Source organism: Chinchilla lanigera, unplaced genomic scaffold, assembly GCF_000276665.1.
Source record: "Chinchilla lanigera isolate Chin_1 unplaced genomic scaffold, ChiLan1.0 scaffold00066, whole genome shotgun sequence".
Lineage (NCBI taxonomy): Eukaryota > Metazoa > Chordata > Mammalia > Rodentia > Chinchillidae > Chinchilla > Chinchilla lanigera.
The window spans coordinates 7,193,022-7,210,778 of record NW_004955467.1 but is presented as its reverse complement, the minus strand read 5'-3'; the positions used below and the strand labels follow the sequence as shown (position 1 = coordinate 7,210,778).

General features: G+C 49.5%; 1 protein-coding gene across 3 annotated transcripts in view; it reads right to left on the bottom strand.

The window, feature by feature from the left end:
• Gas7 (growth arrest-specific 7) overlaps nucleotides 1-17,757 on the bottom strand; it is a gene marked incomplete at its 5' end in the record, with an annotated part of 244,231 nt that overhangs the window by 13,170 nt on the left and 213,304 nt on the right. For all 3 annotated transcript variants that reach the window (XR_263351.2, XR_263350.2, XM_005399366.2), the window contains 5 exon segments: nucleotides 1,163-1,286; nucleotides 2,259-2,387; nucleotides 7,136-7,214; nucleotides 13,749-13,823; nucleotides 16,342-16,457. Coding sequence is in view for 1 of the 3 variants with exons in the window: in XM_005399366.2 (XP_005399423.1) it covers nucleotides 1,163-1,286; nucleotides 2,259-2,387; nucleotides 7,136-7,214; nucleotides 13,749-13,823; nucleotides 16,342-16,457 (523 nt within the window).

Here is a 17,757-nt window from a genome sequence, read left to right as displayed (position 1 = left end):
ACATTTTATACTTTTGTGTGCTGACTATTTAGCATGTACCAATACTTGTTTTGCAATAGATGTAATTTTTTAAAATTTAATAAATTGAGCTTATTTAAATGCAGCTCTTCTCTCTCTGGGTCCCCCTTCCCAAATTCAATAAATCTATTATGGATTTATAATAAAGCTTTGGGCTCCAGCAATTTACTATCACACATATTACATGGTTGTTTTTTTTTTTTTTTTTTTCAGTCTTTTTGAGACAGGGTTTCACTATGTAGTTCAGTCTAGCCTTGAACTCACAGTGACCCTCCTGCCTCAGCCTCCTGAATGCTGGGATTACAGGCATGTGCCATCACGCCCAGCTTAAATGGTATTCCTATACCACATTAATTTTGTTGATTTCCTTTGGTCCCACTTTATTCCAAAATGTCTAAGAAGACTGCTTCATTCTATAATGAAATCGCAACAAGCTGACTAGGAGTTGAGATGAAAAGAAGCTAAAGGCCGTCTGAACCCTAACTTCACAGCACATATTTTAATTCTAGAAGCAATATGCATTGTCCTTGTGTATCATAAAACGTAGTTTCATCTATAAATAGCTGCTGAGTTTTTCATTGGTTTTAACTCTTTCCTTCTCCTCCTTGTATATTAGCTAATTTTTACCAGTAGAGGGCAGCAGAAACCAACCCGCGGAGGGAAAGTGGGTCAGTCTGAAGCTTGGTTCTGTAACAAGTTGTTAGCTGCTGTTCTTGGGGCAGGACCTCCTCCGGACCCGGGGGTGGGATGGGGGTGGGGAGGTGGGGGAGGGGGGCCAGCATGGGTGGCTGGGTGGGATTCTCAGTTCTGTGGGTTCCGAGCAGGGATAAGGCCCTGCGCTCTTGGAGCATGGGGGAATTTGTCTACTTCCTGGTCAGAGATGGCTAGAACAGGCCATCGCTGGGCACAGCATGGGTCACCCAGCCCAGCATGTCTGCTTTTCTTCCACCCCTGAAGTTTCTTCCTTTGAGACCCCTGGACATGGGGCAGAAAGGCAAAGAGACTGGACCTGGTGGGAGACGCTGGGTGAACCGTGCTGTCGCCAGCCTGCAAAGCAGCGCGGCACCCCCAGGTCACGGCCTCCGGTCACCCACTCCAGCCCCTTCAGCGCCTACGTGATGAGCTCGGGCGGCCTGGCGCTCACCAGCCTGTGTGGACTTCCTCCGCGCCTTCTTGATGTCCTCTTCTGTCTTGTTGCTCAGCTTGATCTCCAGCTGCTGGGTTTTCATCTCCAGGTCTCTCTGCCTCTCAGTGAGGGCTTTCCGGGCCTGTGGGCCGACAACAGAAAGCTGAGGGCAGGGGGACCTCGGGGCCGGGTGGCCTGGCCTCCCTTGCCTTGAGAGGAGTCCTTCATCCTTGTTGCTGTGGACGACGGCACCAGGGTCCGGGTCCGAGGGCCACCCAGCTTGTTTGTGAGGGAACGGAGGCTGCTCCCTGTCCCTTCCTGCATGGATGTGGCCTAAATCAATCCCTCAGGCCATGTTTTCATTGGAGCATGGGCCCAAACTAGGGACAGAGCAGGTCCTAAAATCACTGCCTCTCAGGATTGAAGAAACCACTGAAGTCATCCAAGTCACCTCGCAGCAGTGGGTAGCTGGCCGGCAGCACCCGCTACCCCATTTCACAGCCTCAGCCCTCAGCCTCCCGGGAAGTGCCCTCCGTCCTCCTGCTGGGCCCTCATGGGCTCACGCCCCACCAGCCACCTCTGCCAGCTCCTCTGTGGACTTTGGTGGAGGCCTCTGGCTGGGTCTTAGATGGCTCCTTCTGCTCTCTGGGGCACTGGGGTCAGCTCCTGGACAGAGCATTTTTCCTCACCAAGCTGACCACCAGCATCCTTCCCAGTTCTGGTTGCTTGCAGGGAGGTAAGTGCTGGGCACATGGGAGGTGGTGGCTTAGTTGGCAGAGAAACTGTAGGTGAGGCCCAGGCACAGGGGTCAGCTGTGAACTGGCAGCACATCAGGCTCCAGGGCCACAGAGATACGGGCTGCTGATCTCAGGTGCTCACAACAGGTGCTGCTGCACCTGCATTCTCTCCTTGCTTCCACTAGCTCTCTGGCCATGGAAAGAGGCTCCTACCTGCCCTTTGGAGGGGTGGTAGTTCTCAGACAGGGGTTAGAGACATGGACTCCCCTCCCTCATTCCACCACACAAGAACAAACCCTCTCCACAGTAACAGAGCACACCCTCTTCCGGCGGCAGCTGCCCACCCCGCCCCCACCCGCACAGTCCTGGCCTCTCACCTTCTCCACCGAGGCATAGCGGCTGGCAAGCTGCTTGCGGAGGTCAGCGATGTGGTGGTCACACTTCTTCATGTCTTTCTTGAAGTTCTCTCGGAAGTTCATCAGGGGCTTCTCTACCTCGCTGTGGAGCTGTGGAGGAGGGCAGAGCGGACACATTCAGGTGCCCGGGCGTCAGGGAGGGAGAAGATGGGCCGTGGCCTGGCTGGACAGGAAGACTGCAGACAAGTGACCGGTTATCCGGTCTCGGTTCCCCACCAGCCTTCACAGGTATGGGGTGAAGGGTTACAGTCAGCAGCACTGTGATCCCCCATCAGTAACTCCTTCCTCCTCTAAGCTTCTGCAGCTGCTTCTCTTAAAATTCTTTATGTAAAAATTTTTTTGTGTGTATATTTATGGCGTACTTCACAATGTTTTGAAATATGGTCATGCATCACTTAGTGAAAGGGATGTTCTGGGAGACGCTGTTAGGAGATTTTGCCATCATTTGAACATCACAGAGTGTACTTAGACTAAAATGGACATGAGGTCACTGGACAATACAAACCTGTGGGACCGCCCCGCATGTGTCCGGCCACTGCCGGGAATGTCGTCGTGCAGCCCCTCGCTGTTGGCACAGTACACGTGGTGCGATGGTGAAATCTGGCTAAGTAGCAAATGCGCCATCTCCACGTCTACTCACGTCGCACAGCCTCTCGCACAGCTTTGCTGGGCTTTCCCTGTCTTACTTTCCAACCTGAGAGCTCTCTGGAACAGAAGCCACGTCACCTATCTGTGTCCCCAAGCACGTATCATAGTGCCCGGTGCATGCAGCTCAGTAAGTAACTGTGGGCAGGATGCCATTTAATGAGTTGATCTCTGATTGTCCCTATTTATTGATCATCTGCTGTGTCCAGGTGCCTGGAATATAAAAATGATATGGACACTGTCTGCGCCTCGGTAAATTCACGGCAGGAGCTGCTGGAGGCTCCCCGGCTCAGACTCCACCTCTCCGGGCGGTGTCTGCAGGAGCACGGCTCAGTTTCCCTGGAAAGAAGCCATCTGGGCTCGGAGACTGTGAATTCCCTCCTCTCCTCCTCCGCAGGCTCCTGAAACACTGTCTTTCCTCTGGACCCCACAGGAGCTTAGGGATTCTTATTCGGAGCAACCGCCTTAGACACGGCAGCACCATGTGGTCAGGGCCACATCTGGCTTGACCACAACTGACTTTAGTGTCCAACCCGAGCTGGGCAGGACAGGTGCCCCTTTACTGCTTGTAGAGAGAATGACAAACACTTTCGTTCCCAATTCCCTGGGTGACAAGAGGGCAGTTTTGTTGTTGAAACACCTTCACAGACTAACAGAGAACTGCTCATCCAGATGCCCCACACCTCTTGATACTGGGTGTGAATGTCTCCTGCTATTTTATTTAAAACCCCTGGAACTGTCCTTATGTAGGAAAACATCCCCATCTGGTGGCAGTTCGTAAGATACTACTTGAGCGCTTATAAGCAGAAATTGCTTTCCCATTAGTAGGGCTTGAATGTGTTCCCTAAATGTCCATGCATGGAAAACTTGGTTCTCAAATTCATATGTCGTTGGTGGTACTTGGAGGTGGGACTTTGGTTTGTGATGGATTAGATGGAGTCAGGAGGATGGGACCCCTATGATGAACTGGGTGGCTTCATAAGAGACCTGAGCTGACACACACTCACTCTTCTCACCTCATGATTTGATGCCTCCCACCACTCTCGAGACAGCAGGGGCCCTCACTGACGCTGACCTCTAGATCGGGGCCTTCCCAGGATCCAGAGCTGTGATCCACCTAAACTTCTATTCTTTACAAAGCACTCAGTCTCTGATATTTAGCTATAGCCAAAGGCAAAAGACTAAGACACCCATGTTTCAGATCAGCCATTTTGGGGCTGGGGATTTAGCTCAGCGGCAAAAGCGCCTGCCTGGCAAGCGCAAGGTCGTGAGTTCGGTTCCCGGTACCGGAGAAAAACAAAAAACAAAAAACAAACAAACAAACAAAAAATCAGATCAGCCATTTGCTGGGTAGGAGGAGCTGCATAGTTTAGCTGCCATGGGAACCAGCTCCTCACTGGGGTCTGTGAGGGTTAATTCATCCTGCTGATTCAGAAACTCTGGTGTCTATTTCTAAGGGGCTGGAAAACAAACACATCCAGGACTCTGTGTGTGAAGGCCAGCATCTCACCATGGAGAATTCCTGGGTACCTCACATTCTGTTGTCTGGGAGAGGCCCAGAAATCCGCCAGTACACCGACAGGTTTCCCCTGATTCCAAACGACATTCTGGAAAAACTGTGCTATTAGACAGCGGAAGTGATTCAGTTTGCCAGGATAAAGGCCACCTCTCTATATGTACATTACTTTTTAAAGACATGATTTTTTTTTCTTTAAAACAGTTAATTTAAAAAAAAAAAAGAAAAGTTAAGTTGGCTTAGTGTGTTTTAATACTCATCCCTAACTTGTCAGCATCTTTGTCTAATGAGGGAATCAGGAGTCCTGGAGGTGTGTTTTCGTGGACGTGGGGACCAGTCCGACCTGCACTGCACAGCCCAGCCGCTGGGGCAGATCTGTTTCCTCTGCCAAGCCTGGCCCTTTTCCCGTCTTCGATTTCCGCATCACACACCAGAAAAGAGTAAAATAAATTCCAAGTTGGATGCAACTTTAAAGACTGTCTAGTCAGACGACAGGGTTTTCACATGGCGGGTGGTTGGAAATTGCGAAATCAATTTGGTGGGTCAGGGCCAGCTTTTGGTGAGAATGGACCAGACTTGGAAAGAAAATACCACAGTGCATTTTAGAAAGATAAGCATTGTGTCACAACATTTGTCTGGGTGCATACATGTGTGAGTCTCTGTGAGTAGGCGTGGAGTGAGTACATGTGTGTGGGTGTGTGTGTTCTGGGTGACCATGTGAAATGCATTCCTGTGGGTGACAGTCAAGTTTAAAGCCACCGATCTGTCCAAACTCTTCCTTTCACACATGAAGAAATGGAGCCACATGGGGCTGTGTGGCTTGCCCAAGACCAAAAAGCTTGTTAGCACAGGACCGAGCTAAAACTCATGGCCCACCTCCTCCATGGCCCAGAATCTTCTGATCCAATGCACAGCTCTAATGCACAGTTAGATTTTCTCCCATCAGAAGGAATTTTTCTATTTCCCCTTTTTCTGCTTGAGTCAGGTATAACTTCCATTGAATACAGCAATCTCATTTCTTTAGCAACCTGTTGCTATGAGCAATGCCTTATGCTGGTGGATTAGAAAAGCTGGAAGATTATCATTTAAAAAATGCATTTCTAAAGAGCTTTTTTTTTTTTTTTATCCCTGACACTGAGCATGAAGAATGGAATTTCAATAAGCCTTTTGGAGCAGGTATAAAAATGGGTTTTGTGCCTAGGGGGCCTTATTATCCATAAATCCTTGGAGCAGCTTTCTTCTCAAGGAATTGCCATGAGGCTACTGGACTGCAGCCCTAATGGCACAGAGGCTCCTGTGGCAAAGCCTGTTTTTGCTTTTGTGCAAGCATTCTTCCCAAGCCGTCAGACGGCTACCCAGCCATGTCTGTACTGCCTCCTGAACACAGGGAGCATGCCCAGGGCAGCCTGTCCCCTGCTGTAGGCACTCCCTGGGAGGGCAGAGTGTGCCTCAGGAGCAGGGTTCTGTGGTTTTGTGTGTTCATGATGAAGGGGATGGAACCCAGGCTTGCATGCTAGGCAAGCACTCTGACACTGAGCAGCATCCCTGGTCTCAGGTCCAGTGTTTTAGATGCTACTGGTCTGCTGAAGAGGGGGTGACGCCAGAAGCAAAGGTCTAGGGATCAAGTCTGCCATTTGCTTACTCTTTCCTCTGCTTCCTCCACAGCTGAATCCACATATCATATGGCCAGGGGCTGTGCTTCAATCTCCCTCCTTTGACATTTGTGAAACGGAGTTGCTGTCATGCATGGTGGTTGATAAAACCAAGTGATGAATTACATCCTGTACACTTAGTCACCATAGCAAGTACCTGCTGAACAGTCTCAACAGTCAGAATTAGGGGTCCTACTGGGGTGTAAATGCCACCCAGATTCCCAGGAACCCAGCAGGCAAGCCCTCCAGCAGCTCACAGATCTGGTTCCCTAACTAGGCAGCCTTGCACTCATCTCCTCAGTCACTGGAGACCTGAGCCACTGCAGAGAAGAGCACTGCCCAGGGCTAGGACAGAGGGAGACCTTAGGGGGACACTGCCTGTGAGCTGCAGCTTAAATACAACCTGCTGCTTTGTAAGGAGCACAGGAAGGACACCAGTCATGCAGCTCCCTTCTCTGCTCAGGAAGGACTAGGAATACTGAGGTGAGTGTGCTGTAGTGAGCTGCAAATTCTCACATCTGGGTGTCCACACAGTCTTGGGGACTACGTCCTTTAGAAGGAGGAGCTGGTAATAGCAGTGTTCTTCCTCCCACTCCAGCTCTGTACAAAGCTCTCACCGTGTAGGTCATCCACCTTTCTCCATAGCAGGAAAGAATTATTTGTAAAGAATATAGGCTTATGCAGATCACAGCTCTGGAACCTGGGAAGGCCCAGATCCAGAGGTCAGCATCTGGTGAGGGCCCCTGCTATCTCCGGAGGTGGTGGAAGTGGTGAGAAGAACGAGCGTGTGTCAGCTCAGGTCTCTTCGTACGAAGCCGCCTGTCTCATCATAGGGGTCCTACCCTCCAGACTCCATCTCATCCATGACAAACTGAAGTCCCACCTCCAAACACCACTGATGACATACGAATTTGAGAACGAAGTTTTCCATGCATGGAAATTGACCGACACCCCAAACCAGAGAGACCTTGCACGCCATGTATCAGCACATCCTGTGTGCGACCCGACCCGCAGGGAGGGCTTACCTTGGCAGAGAACTTGAGGTGAACTTCAGCTTCATCTGCAAGGCTCTTCTTCACCTGGGCCCATGCTTCTCCCAGGGAGCTGCAACAGAAAGGAGACTCTCAACCAGGGGATCCAGGGAGAGCCGTGCCAACCTCAGATCCAAAGCTGCAGCCCTTCCTAAGGCGGGAGGGTGGGTCTCAATTCCATGTCTTGAGCTGGTATAGATCACCTATGGCTTCGAACTTGAATGAGGCAGAGGTCACATACAAAGCATGCACAGAGCTGGACTGAGCCACCCGAGCTGAAGTGAGCTAGCCCTAGATCTGTTCACTAGGAGAACAAACTATGGCAGACGGGTGAGCAGCTGGGGAAACTCTCAGAACCCAGAGGCTCACACACACTGAGGGAAAGGCTGGCCCTAGGCTGCGGCAAGGGCCTTGCTCCCTGGCTATGACTGTCCCTGGCGCCTTCCATCACCACTCCCTGGTCTGCTGATGAGGGGTACCGATGTCTGCTGGAAGTGCTGAGCATTCAACAATTGAAAGTAAGTTCATTTTCAGGGAGAAGCCCTTCTCAAACAGGAAGCACCTGGAAACCTTGCTTACAAGGAAATCTCCAGCACTGTGGCTTCCGGGAGAGGCACCGATGGACCTGGCCCTAGGACATCATAGATGCAGCCATGCAAGGAGACGCCCCACCCCCACCCTCAAGAGTGTGATTCCTGTCAAGAATGGCTTCCAGGTTATACACCTAGCACTGCTCACAGTTTACAAGAGAATGACCAGGTCCTCTAGGCTAAAGCACCTCTCCACTCCAAGGAGAGGCTTCAGACAGAAGAAGCTCCCTGTAGTCCCAGGGTGTTCTAAGGGAAGCCCCGTACACTGCAGTCTCTATTATCTGGAGCTCTTCAACCTCAGTGACTGCTTCAAGTGACACCCTTGCCTCCTTATTCCCGACCCCTTCAACCAAGCAGTAAACCCAGGCTGAAAGTTCAGTTGACTTAATTTCATCAGAAAGCCACTTCCCCCAGAGAATTCATTAAACTTGAGTGGCAAAAGCTGATTAAAAGAGCTTACTGTGATGCTTCTGGGTTCCAAGCCCAGCAGCCAGCCAGCAGCTAAGAATTACCCAACAAAGCAGAACGATCGCTCTGATCGCAGTCCAGGCCCGCCTGGCGGGGCTGCTGGCTTAGGCCATGGTGGGTGTTTATTGGAAACAACCCGTGGATTTTTATCCAGGAGTCGGGCAGCAAAGAAAGCCTCCTGGGCAGTTACCAGTGAAGACTGGGAGTCAGTCTAGGGCAACTCAAGCTGTTGACATTTGCCTTAGCCTGAAGGGGCTGAGCTCCTGGAAGCTGGTTCCAAACTGTGCAGCCCTTCTGGGTGGCCTGCGCGCCCACCTGACTCTGCAGGTGGGGAGAAGGCCCAGGTGGGGAAAGATGGAAGCAGCTATGCAGTTACACAGATCAGTGGAACAGAACACAAAGTGATGGTTTGACTGTGTCCCCAAAACACCCACGTTACAAATGTAATGCTCAATAAAACAGCAGTAAGACACGGGACCTTTGAGACACAACTAGGCCAAGAGGTCTCTGTCCTCAAGAAGGGACAGATGCTCACAATGAAAGGGCCACGGGCTGGCTCTCTCGAAGTGTGATGGCCTCTGTTACTCACGACACAGTAAGAAGGCCTTCACCACAAGCCAGCCCCCGAACATGGACCTGCCTGCCAGTGACCAGAACTGTAAATTTCTTTTCTTCAAAACAAGGTGATAGCATATTATCAATGGTTATTATATTACATAATGTTATCTTCAAAATGGTTGCACAGATAACCAGATATAGGAATGCAAGATTGGTCCAACAATTACACATTAACAGTTCCTTTCAATAAACCAACAGATATTAGTAGTACAATTATCCTAGCTGTCCTGTGTATACATATACATATTTTTCTCTTTCTTTCTTTTTCATTTTTATTGTTTTCTATGCTGTTTTGTTTATGTATTTGTTTTTTGTTATTTTGGTTTTTTTTCTTTTCTCTTTAAAATGCAAAACAAAATTTACATCTATATATAAGGAGAACTGGGATAGGTGTATTGCTGATGTCTGTGGTTTATTGAAAGAAATAGTTAATGCTTAAAATTTTGTTTTCTTGATCAATTTTGCATGCTTATATCTGGTAATCAGAAAGACTGATCTAAAGACAACAATATGCAGTATAAGAACCATTGGTGAATTCCTACCATCTTGTATGGTGAACCTCTGCATCATTTCCAGTTTTTTTTTTATTACTTGTTACTGTCTTTGATCAATTTTACATTCTTATGTCCGGTGGACTGAGTAACTTCATTGAAAATAACAGTATAGGGGCTGGGGATTTAGCTCAGTGGCACAGAGCCTGCCTGGCAAGCGCGAGGTCGTGAGTTCAATTCCTGGTACCAGAAAACAACAAAAGCAAAACAAAAAATAAAATTAAAAAAAAAAAAACAGTATGTAATGTAGCAACCATTATAAATTCCTATCATTTTGTTTTGAGGTCATGTATCATTTTTGTTGTTTTTGTGTTGTTTTGTTAGTTTTTTTTTCTCGTTAAAATAAAAAGAAGGAAATTTCTTTTCTTTATAAATTTCCCAGACTGTGGAATTCTCTTATGGACCGAGACACAGAATGACACAGATACTGTCGGCTGACATCCAGCAAAGTCCCCCCAAGGTATCTCAAAGGGGAATGTTTTTCGTTCTGTTTTTCAGTGCTAGGGATGGAACGCAGGGTCCAGCACATGCTAGGTGAGTGCTCTGGCACTGAACTACACTTTGGCCCTTGGACAGACTTTCGAACAGAGACAGCTGTACATCTGGATGGCAGGGAGGAACCCTGGCCCTTGCCTCATGCCATACACACAAAGGATCTCAAGGCGGAGTCCATCTCTAAAGTGGAATCCCACACCAGACATGGCTTACAGAAGCTGTCCCAGAATGAGCGGGAACGTGATTAAAGGGAGGCGGGGGTTTTTACCCCTGAAGGTGAGCAACACACAGCAGCTGTGGGAAGACTGAGTAAGAGTTGAAGAGGCCGAACAAAGGCCCTTGGAGGGCAAAACAGTTTCTTCTACAGAGAGGGAAATCCACTATAGCAGAGCACACGGCGAATAACCACCCAGGGACGTGCACGGTTGCCTGACAATATCAGCTCGGGATTGGTAGGACAAGAAAAAGCACAACTTCCACCAGGGCTAGTGTCCTTGGCTTTACCTCCAGGCTGGAATCCCTAGCGGGAGGACATCATTCCAGACTCACAGGTGGGCTTGTCTGAGCCAAGGCAGTCCTCAGACACCTCCCCCTCTCCACGATTCTAAGCCCTCTCCCCCAGCCACTTCAAAATGTGTAGAAATAGCCATTAAGCTCTGCTAATACATGGAATCAGTATGTTAATCAAAAATAAAATAATTATAGAAAATTTTAGAAGAAAATCTCATTTAGAAATTCTCTCATTTAGCCAGGTCTGGTGGTGCACAACTATGAACCCAGTACTCTGGGAGGCTGAGGAAGGAGGATCACAAGTTCAAGCCCAGCCTGGGCAACTCAGTGACTCAGTGACTCTGTCTCAAAATAAATAAATAAAATTAAAAAGGGCTGGGATGTAGCACCGTTGCAAAGGCCCTGACTTTGATCCCTACGACCAATATATATATATATATATATATATATATATTCTCTCATTTGAAGATAGCATTTTATAGTGTCTATAATAAAAAAAAATAATTCTATACCAACATAGAGGTTGAGGCTCATAAAATCAAAATGCATATTACCATCAAAATTGCTAACCAGGAAAGACCACAATCCCATTTCCTTTCCACATAGGAGAGGAACATCAAAGGCAGAAATAATCTAATTCTGTGTGTTTGCCAGCACCCACATGTTCTGTGAAACGTAATGCCGACCCAGCACTTGAGTTACAAACCCAGCTCCAGTCAAGTCCCTCCCATCGGCATCTTCCTAGACTCGCCCGGATTGCTGAGCTCCAGCACTGCACTGTGCAACTTGTCAAGGTGGGCTGGGTTATAAGGTCCAAGCAGTGTACAAATGCAAAATATCATCGTTGCGCACTGTGTGGACAGGGTGCGCGTGTGACAGCTAAGCGCTGGCTGGCAGGAGTGTGTGTGTGGGGGTCACTGTATGTGCGATGGATGGGTTGTGCACCAGGACAGGTGAGTGGCTAGTGTGTGTGCGTGAGCGTGTCTGTCTGTCTCTGTGCATGTGTGCTCAGCATGGTGGTGTGGGCCTGGCGTGTGGAGCTGGGCTGCTCGGCTGAGGAGCATATGCTTGTGTGTTGGCAGGACACAGTGTCCTTGGCAGCAGCCCAGCCTGAGGAGGTGGAAGCTGTAAGACTCCAGAGCGGCACAGTGTTTGCAGGGCAAAGGGATCCTCAGGAAAGCCTCTTTCCAGGCAGGGGGGCTACTTTCCATGTGCCCCTCCCCGCTCCAGCGAATGTAAGACCACCATGGGGAACAGAAGGGACCAAGAACTAACCCCACTTATGTCCAGAAGAGACACTGGCCCGTCTGGGCCACCTGGTGGTATGCAGCTGACTTGGTTGGTGAAAGCCATTCGGAGGAGGAGGAGGAGGAGGAGGAGGTTTGGCTGCGCAGTCAGCCCATGTGGAGGCCTTAATCAAAGCCACGTTTGTATGGTGGAATCGCTGTCCCATGAGGGATTTCAGGCCATGAAAGCAGATTTGGATTTTCCTAACATCACAGCTCTGACAACCACAGCCATCCCTCGACAGAGATGTTTTCCTTCTCAGGGACCACTTTTCCTCCTAGGAGGAATTAAAAACACAGGGGGTGCATGGGAGGAAGGCGTGAATAGAGAGAGGTCCCCTGGGGATCCTCTCAACTCTAACCTCTGAGAATCTTCACTATTATTTTCATTGCAGTGAAATTCATGGAACATAAAATTAACCAAGTTAATGTGACTGATCCAGTAGTGTTTAGGATATCCACACTTGGGCAACGCTCCCGTCTAGTTCAAAACATTTCCATCACTCCATCCTAGAATAAGAGTCTGTGTCATTCACCCCTGCCAAATTCAGATGCTGAAGCCCTAGTCCCCAGTGCATTTATTTGGGTTGGGGCTTTTAAGGCAGTAATTCAGGTGAAAATGAGGTTACCTCCTCAGCCTGAGCTGCTGTCAAGGATATATAAAGTTAACTGTGGGACCTGAATCTGGTAGGATTCATGTCCTTATAAAAAGGAATAGAAAACTTGGTCTCAGTGCCCAGCACACACACAGGATGTACTATGACAAGGTGGCCATCTGCAACCCAAGGGGAGAGCCCTCACCGGAACCCAGCCCTGCTGGTACTTTGCTCTGGGATGTCCAACATCCAGAACTAGGGGAAAATCGAGGAATACCAATCCATGGTATTTGTTATACCAGCCACTGCAGACAAATACACACCCTAAAAGGAAATAAATGCTCATTATGCAGTCAGTCCCCAGGTCCCACTACCCCCAACCCCTTGGTAACCACTACTTTGCCATCTGTCTCCATGGCTTTGCCTATTCTGCATGTTTCACATAAATGGAATCATCACTGTGACCTTTCGTGTCTCACTGCTTTACTTAGCATAACGTTTTTGGGGATTGTCCAGACAGCAGCATGCATCAATAGTCCAGTGTTCTTTATTGCTAAATAACATCCCATATGAAGATTCATGGATACCCACTGGGCATTTAGCATAATTTGCATATCCATCCTTTGATGACATTTGGGTGGTTTCCACCTGTGTCCATTGTAAACGGGACTGCTCTGTACCTGATTGTTTGACTCCCTGTTGTCATTTCTCTTGGGTATGAACCTAGAAAGGAATTTCTGGGTCATACAGTAATTCTACGCTTAGCTTTTTGAGGACCTGCCAGACTGTTGTTCACAGTGGCTGTGTCATTTGGCATGCTTGCCAGCAGGGCATGAGGGCTGAGATACAGCAGTGAAAGTTGCAGTCTTTCTTCCCCTAGGAATTCTTCTGTGGCTAGAAGAATTGGGCTGAGTGTTCTCCAGTGCAGGTCTCATCCAAAGAGGTCTAGACCATCATGGCAGGTGGGTAGGGGGCCTCAGGCCCCATAGAGTTCTAAGGGGCTGGATAGGAACTCCTCTCAGACTCAGTTTCCTTCCTCCAGCCTGCCCTCCAAGAAGCTATGCCCCGGGTAGGCACAGCCCACCTATGAGGAGACAGGGGGCTCTGACACACTCAAGCACGTGGTAGGAGGAACAGGGGTCACAGGAGAGAAGACAGTGTGGAAATGTCCCCCTGGGGCACTGCAGCCTACACACCGAGTCATGGGTACCCATCTGGAGCTACGAGCACCCACCCAAACCATGACCACGCACCTTGAGTCCTAACACCCATTTGAACCGTGAATACCTGCCTTGAGCCGGGGGTACCACGTTAACTCACAAGGAACCACCTTGAGCTGTGAGCCGCCAACATGAACACAGATCCCACTGTGGGCCAGGTTTATGGAGGGTTTCCCACCCAAAGTGGGCCTGTGCCAGGGGTTAGTGATAAGTGAAAAGGGGTGGCTCTTCCTCAGTGTCCCCTGCCCCCTCACCACTCTTCTCCCAACTCACCCTTCCTCTTGTGCAGCCAGGGAGTTCTGAGAGAGCTTAGCTAAGTTCTTTGCATATTCTTCTTCAATCTTTATCCTGCAAAGGGAGAAAACATACTGCGTTGGTGCTCCACTGCTAGACTGTGGATCAGATGTGCCTCCCTGCCAGAGAAACTGTAAAGGCATCCAGTAGATCATGACAGATTACAAGCCCTGAGCATATGTGGCTTTCATCTGTCTACCTGACTCAGGAGGTGTTTAATATTTATTGAATAAATGAAAGAAACTCTTTGGACCTCCATCTCTTCATCTGTATAGTGGGGTGTTTCTGCCTGTCTCCACACTGAAAATAAGCGCTGTCATTTACACAGCTCTGAGCACGAGGCTGGATGCATAAGAGCCCTCTCATGATGACTGCAACGTGGAATGGTCCAGCAGGAATGCCCAGTGTGTCCTCTGTCCCTTCCAGCCCAGAACTTTGGGTTCAGACGCTCCCAGATGGCCTTTGCCCCTTAGAAGCAAGAACAGAACATCCTTCCATGGTCTCCATCTCCAATGCCTCTAACTGCCAAGTACTGTTAAGGGCATAAGCATTTCCATGGAAACCAGACAGTGCCCAGAACTGCAGCTCAATTCTATTTCCCTGGAGAAGAATACTGCCTTGGATATAGCTTCCGGCAGGCAGGCCCTCGACTAACTGTCAGGGCAACTTTCTGGGAAGTGTTAGTACGATCGGGCACATCATGTCAGGTGTGCCATCAAAGGCAGTGTTTCCCTCCTAAGTGGGCCTTTGGGGCGTGGTGGGAGGTAAAAGATTTGTACTTATCACAACCAGAGCTGGCTGGAGAACTGGTACATGTGCTACCCATGTGAGCACAGGACTGGGACCTCAGACAGCCCCTGCTGTGGGGAACAGAGAAGCTCCGAGAGCCTGAAGCTGCAGAGTGGGCTCCCTGCTTGCTCAGGCAGCCGTCACCAAAGGATGCAGTGACACAGACAGCATGGTGATCAAGGCCCAGGGGCAGCCTCCTGAGGAATAATTGGTGTAGGATTTGGTGCAGAAACACACAGTTTTCATCCTTCTCATCCTGCTTTGTTTTTACCTCCATCTCTGGCCACTATCTTGGTTCTCCAGAGTTTAACACTGACTCATCTCTCGCCTCTATCGCTTCCTCTCCATTCCCTCTGGCTTCACCTCCAGCCCTGCCTAGGAAGACATGGAATATACCTTCAGACTGCGGCCAAGATCGCTAGAAACAGGTTAGCCATGTAAATGTCAACGGCAGGTGCCAGGTGCAGGTGGTGTGTGTGCCATCTGCCTTTTGGCTCTCATCTTTGGAGCAAGCCTGTGTAACTTCCACTCTTGGCCCAACTGCCTGAAGCTGTCCCTAGCTAGGCACACTCCCTCTTCTGCACCTATACTCTCACCTCTTCTAGCTCTGGAAGGCCCTTTCTCCCTACAGGACCCCAAGGTAAACTGAGAAAAGATACAGGAATCCACATGTGCTCTGGGAGGACCATGCACATGCTGCCATGACACCGCTAAGGGTGTAAACCACACGCGTGTTCAGGCTCGGGCTCAGACCACCCTTTCCCTATTTGCCTGTTTTATCATTTTGTTTTCTTGTACCTGAGCCATGAAGTCTTCCAATTTCCTACCAGCTTAATGGGACATAAAACAAAGATTTGATTACACAAATAGAAAATGGGCCTCTTAAGGAAAAGGGTGCTTTAAAATGCCAAAGCATTATTTCCTGATTATTGTTGCTATAATGAAAAGAATTATTTTTGAAAGACATTGCCATTTGCTATAAGTATTGCTAGTATGCCTTGGAAACTAGTTGGAAAATTGTGTACACAGGTGTGTGTGCAGGTGTGTAGGTGAGTGTGTGCTTAGTAGATTCCCAAGATATGGAGAAAGAGAGAGAAGGGAGATGGAGCCGGGATTTCTCTCTGTTTTGTTTTGGGTAGTTTTACTTATTTCTGTTGGGCTGAATTTATTGTTTCTTTACCTATGTTCTAAAGCTCCTTAGATCAACCACTGTTACAATCCCTCAAGGTGGGGGATGTTTTTACATCCTTTGGCCGGGGACAGCTTCGGTTCATAGATGAACTGAAAGGTGCCAGTCCTTCTCCAGGCTGTGGTAAGGGGCAGTGCTTCAAATGAGGGGGAGGGAGGCCGTAAAGGAGCGAAGCAGTCTGTGAGGGGATAACAGGGAGTGGTGCAGACTGTAGGAAATGGGGACACGCGTCCCATCCACATGGCGCTACTTCTCAGCTCCAGCCAATGGTGGCATGAAGCACAGGAAGTCCATCTTTACAACTCTGTTTCTCAACAGATGCTAGGTGTCCTGATTTTAATGGAAAAATCTCCCAGTATTTTAAAAGAATCTTTACAAACACTCGATAGGAACCAAAGCTATACATCTGCTGGCTAGATCTATCCCGGGGCCCTGGATCTGGGACTCCAGTCTTACCCTCCCCCTAGCACTACCCAGGCCCAGGCTGGACGTGGGCTGGACGTGGGGTGCCGAGTCCTTCTGCTGACTCTCCTAGGCACATGGGTTGGGGTGGCCCTGCAGCAGTGCCCCGAGCTGGCGGGATCCAGGCTTTACCTTTCCCGGATGAATTCCGACATCTCTTTCTGCATCTGTTTGCCTTTCAGTTGCTTCTGGAGCAGCAGTTCAAACCCAGCCACGGTGCCATTGCCCTGGGGGTCCTTCTTATCCGCCTAGGAAGGAAGCAGAAATAGCTGGTACCTGCAGCCAGGGAGAATGAAGTGTAGGGAAGTGAAAGCCCAGAAAGGACCCCGATTTGCCTGGCACCCCTGACCCCAGCTGCGAACGACAGGAGCAGTGGTCTGTACCATCTCTCCTGAAGCCCTGACTGCCATGGGACTTTCTGATGCTGCCACGGCCAGAACGTGTCCCCAGCGCTCAGGAGTCAGGGATCTTAGCGCCCAGTGCAACACTGGGGTTAGGAGGGGGGTTAGGAGGGCTCTGCCCTCTGGGGTGGGTTAATGCTGTTACTACAGCAACCCAGCGAGTGTGGCCGCTCTCGCCTTCGCTTGCCAGCTGCCTTCTGCCATGGGCTGATTGGTAAGAAGGCCCTCACCAGACTCTGGCACCTTGATATTACATGCCCGGCCTCCACGGCTCTGAGCCGAGTAAGTTTCCATTTGTGACACGTCACTCCATCTCCAGTATTCGGTGACAGCAGGGCACAACAGACTATGACTGATGCGCAAGCCCTAGTGTGGAGGCTGCCCCCATGCCCACGTTCCAAGGGCAAGCGGCCACGGCCCAGGCTCTCCTGCTCAGTGGTGGCAAACCTACGGCACGTGTGGGGCTGTGTTTTTAAGACAAAAGATGTTAACGGATGAGTTGCTTTTCTTAAACTAAAGCGTCACTATTCAGGTTTCATTGCAGTGCTGGCACTTTGTGATTCATAAGTAGGGTCTGGGTTGTGGTCTGGACACTTGGTCACTAAAAGCCTCACCATCCCTGGTCCAGGACTTCTGAAGAGGTGGCTCCTGCAGCCATCTGACTCCTGGGAATCCTGACCTTCCGACTCGAAGCTGGGACAGTCTGTGTGACCCTGGGGGCGGGCGCCGCCACTCTCACACCAGCCTGTCTTTGACCAGCTTCCTGCACTTGTGACTTAGGCAGTAACATCCTCTGACACACACTCATACAAGTTCATGGCCGAGGAAATAAAAAGATCCTAGAGGCTGCTGGGGAGAAACTGGATTGGAGGGAAGTCAGAGGAGACAACAGCAGGCTGGCAGGACTGAAATTCTGACTGAGCGACCTAAGGTGGTCCTGGACTCCTTGGGAAAATCATGAGATAATCCCCTAGAGTCATTTTGGGATAAAGGCTATATATAAATGACATGTAGGCATTTTAGGATATGTATATATGCTATGCGCTCAGCTGAGAATGTAAGAAGTACTCAATAAATAGTATCCATCACCAGTTACTTTAAAATAAATGGCAGGACCTGAGGAACACCGTCAAGTCTTGAAATGGGA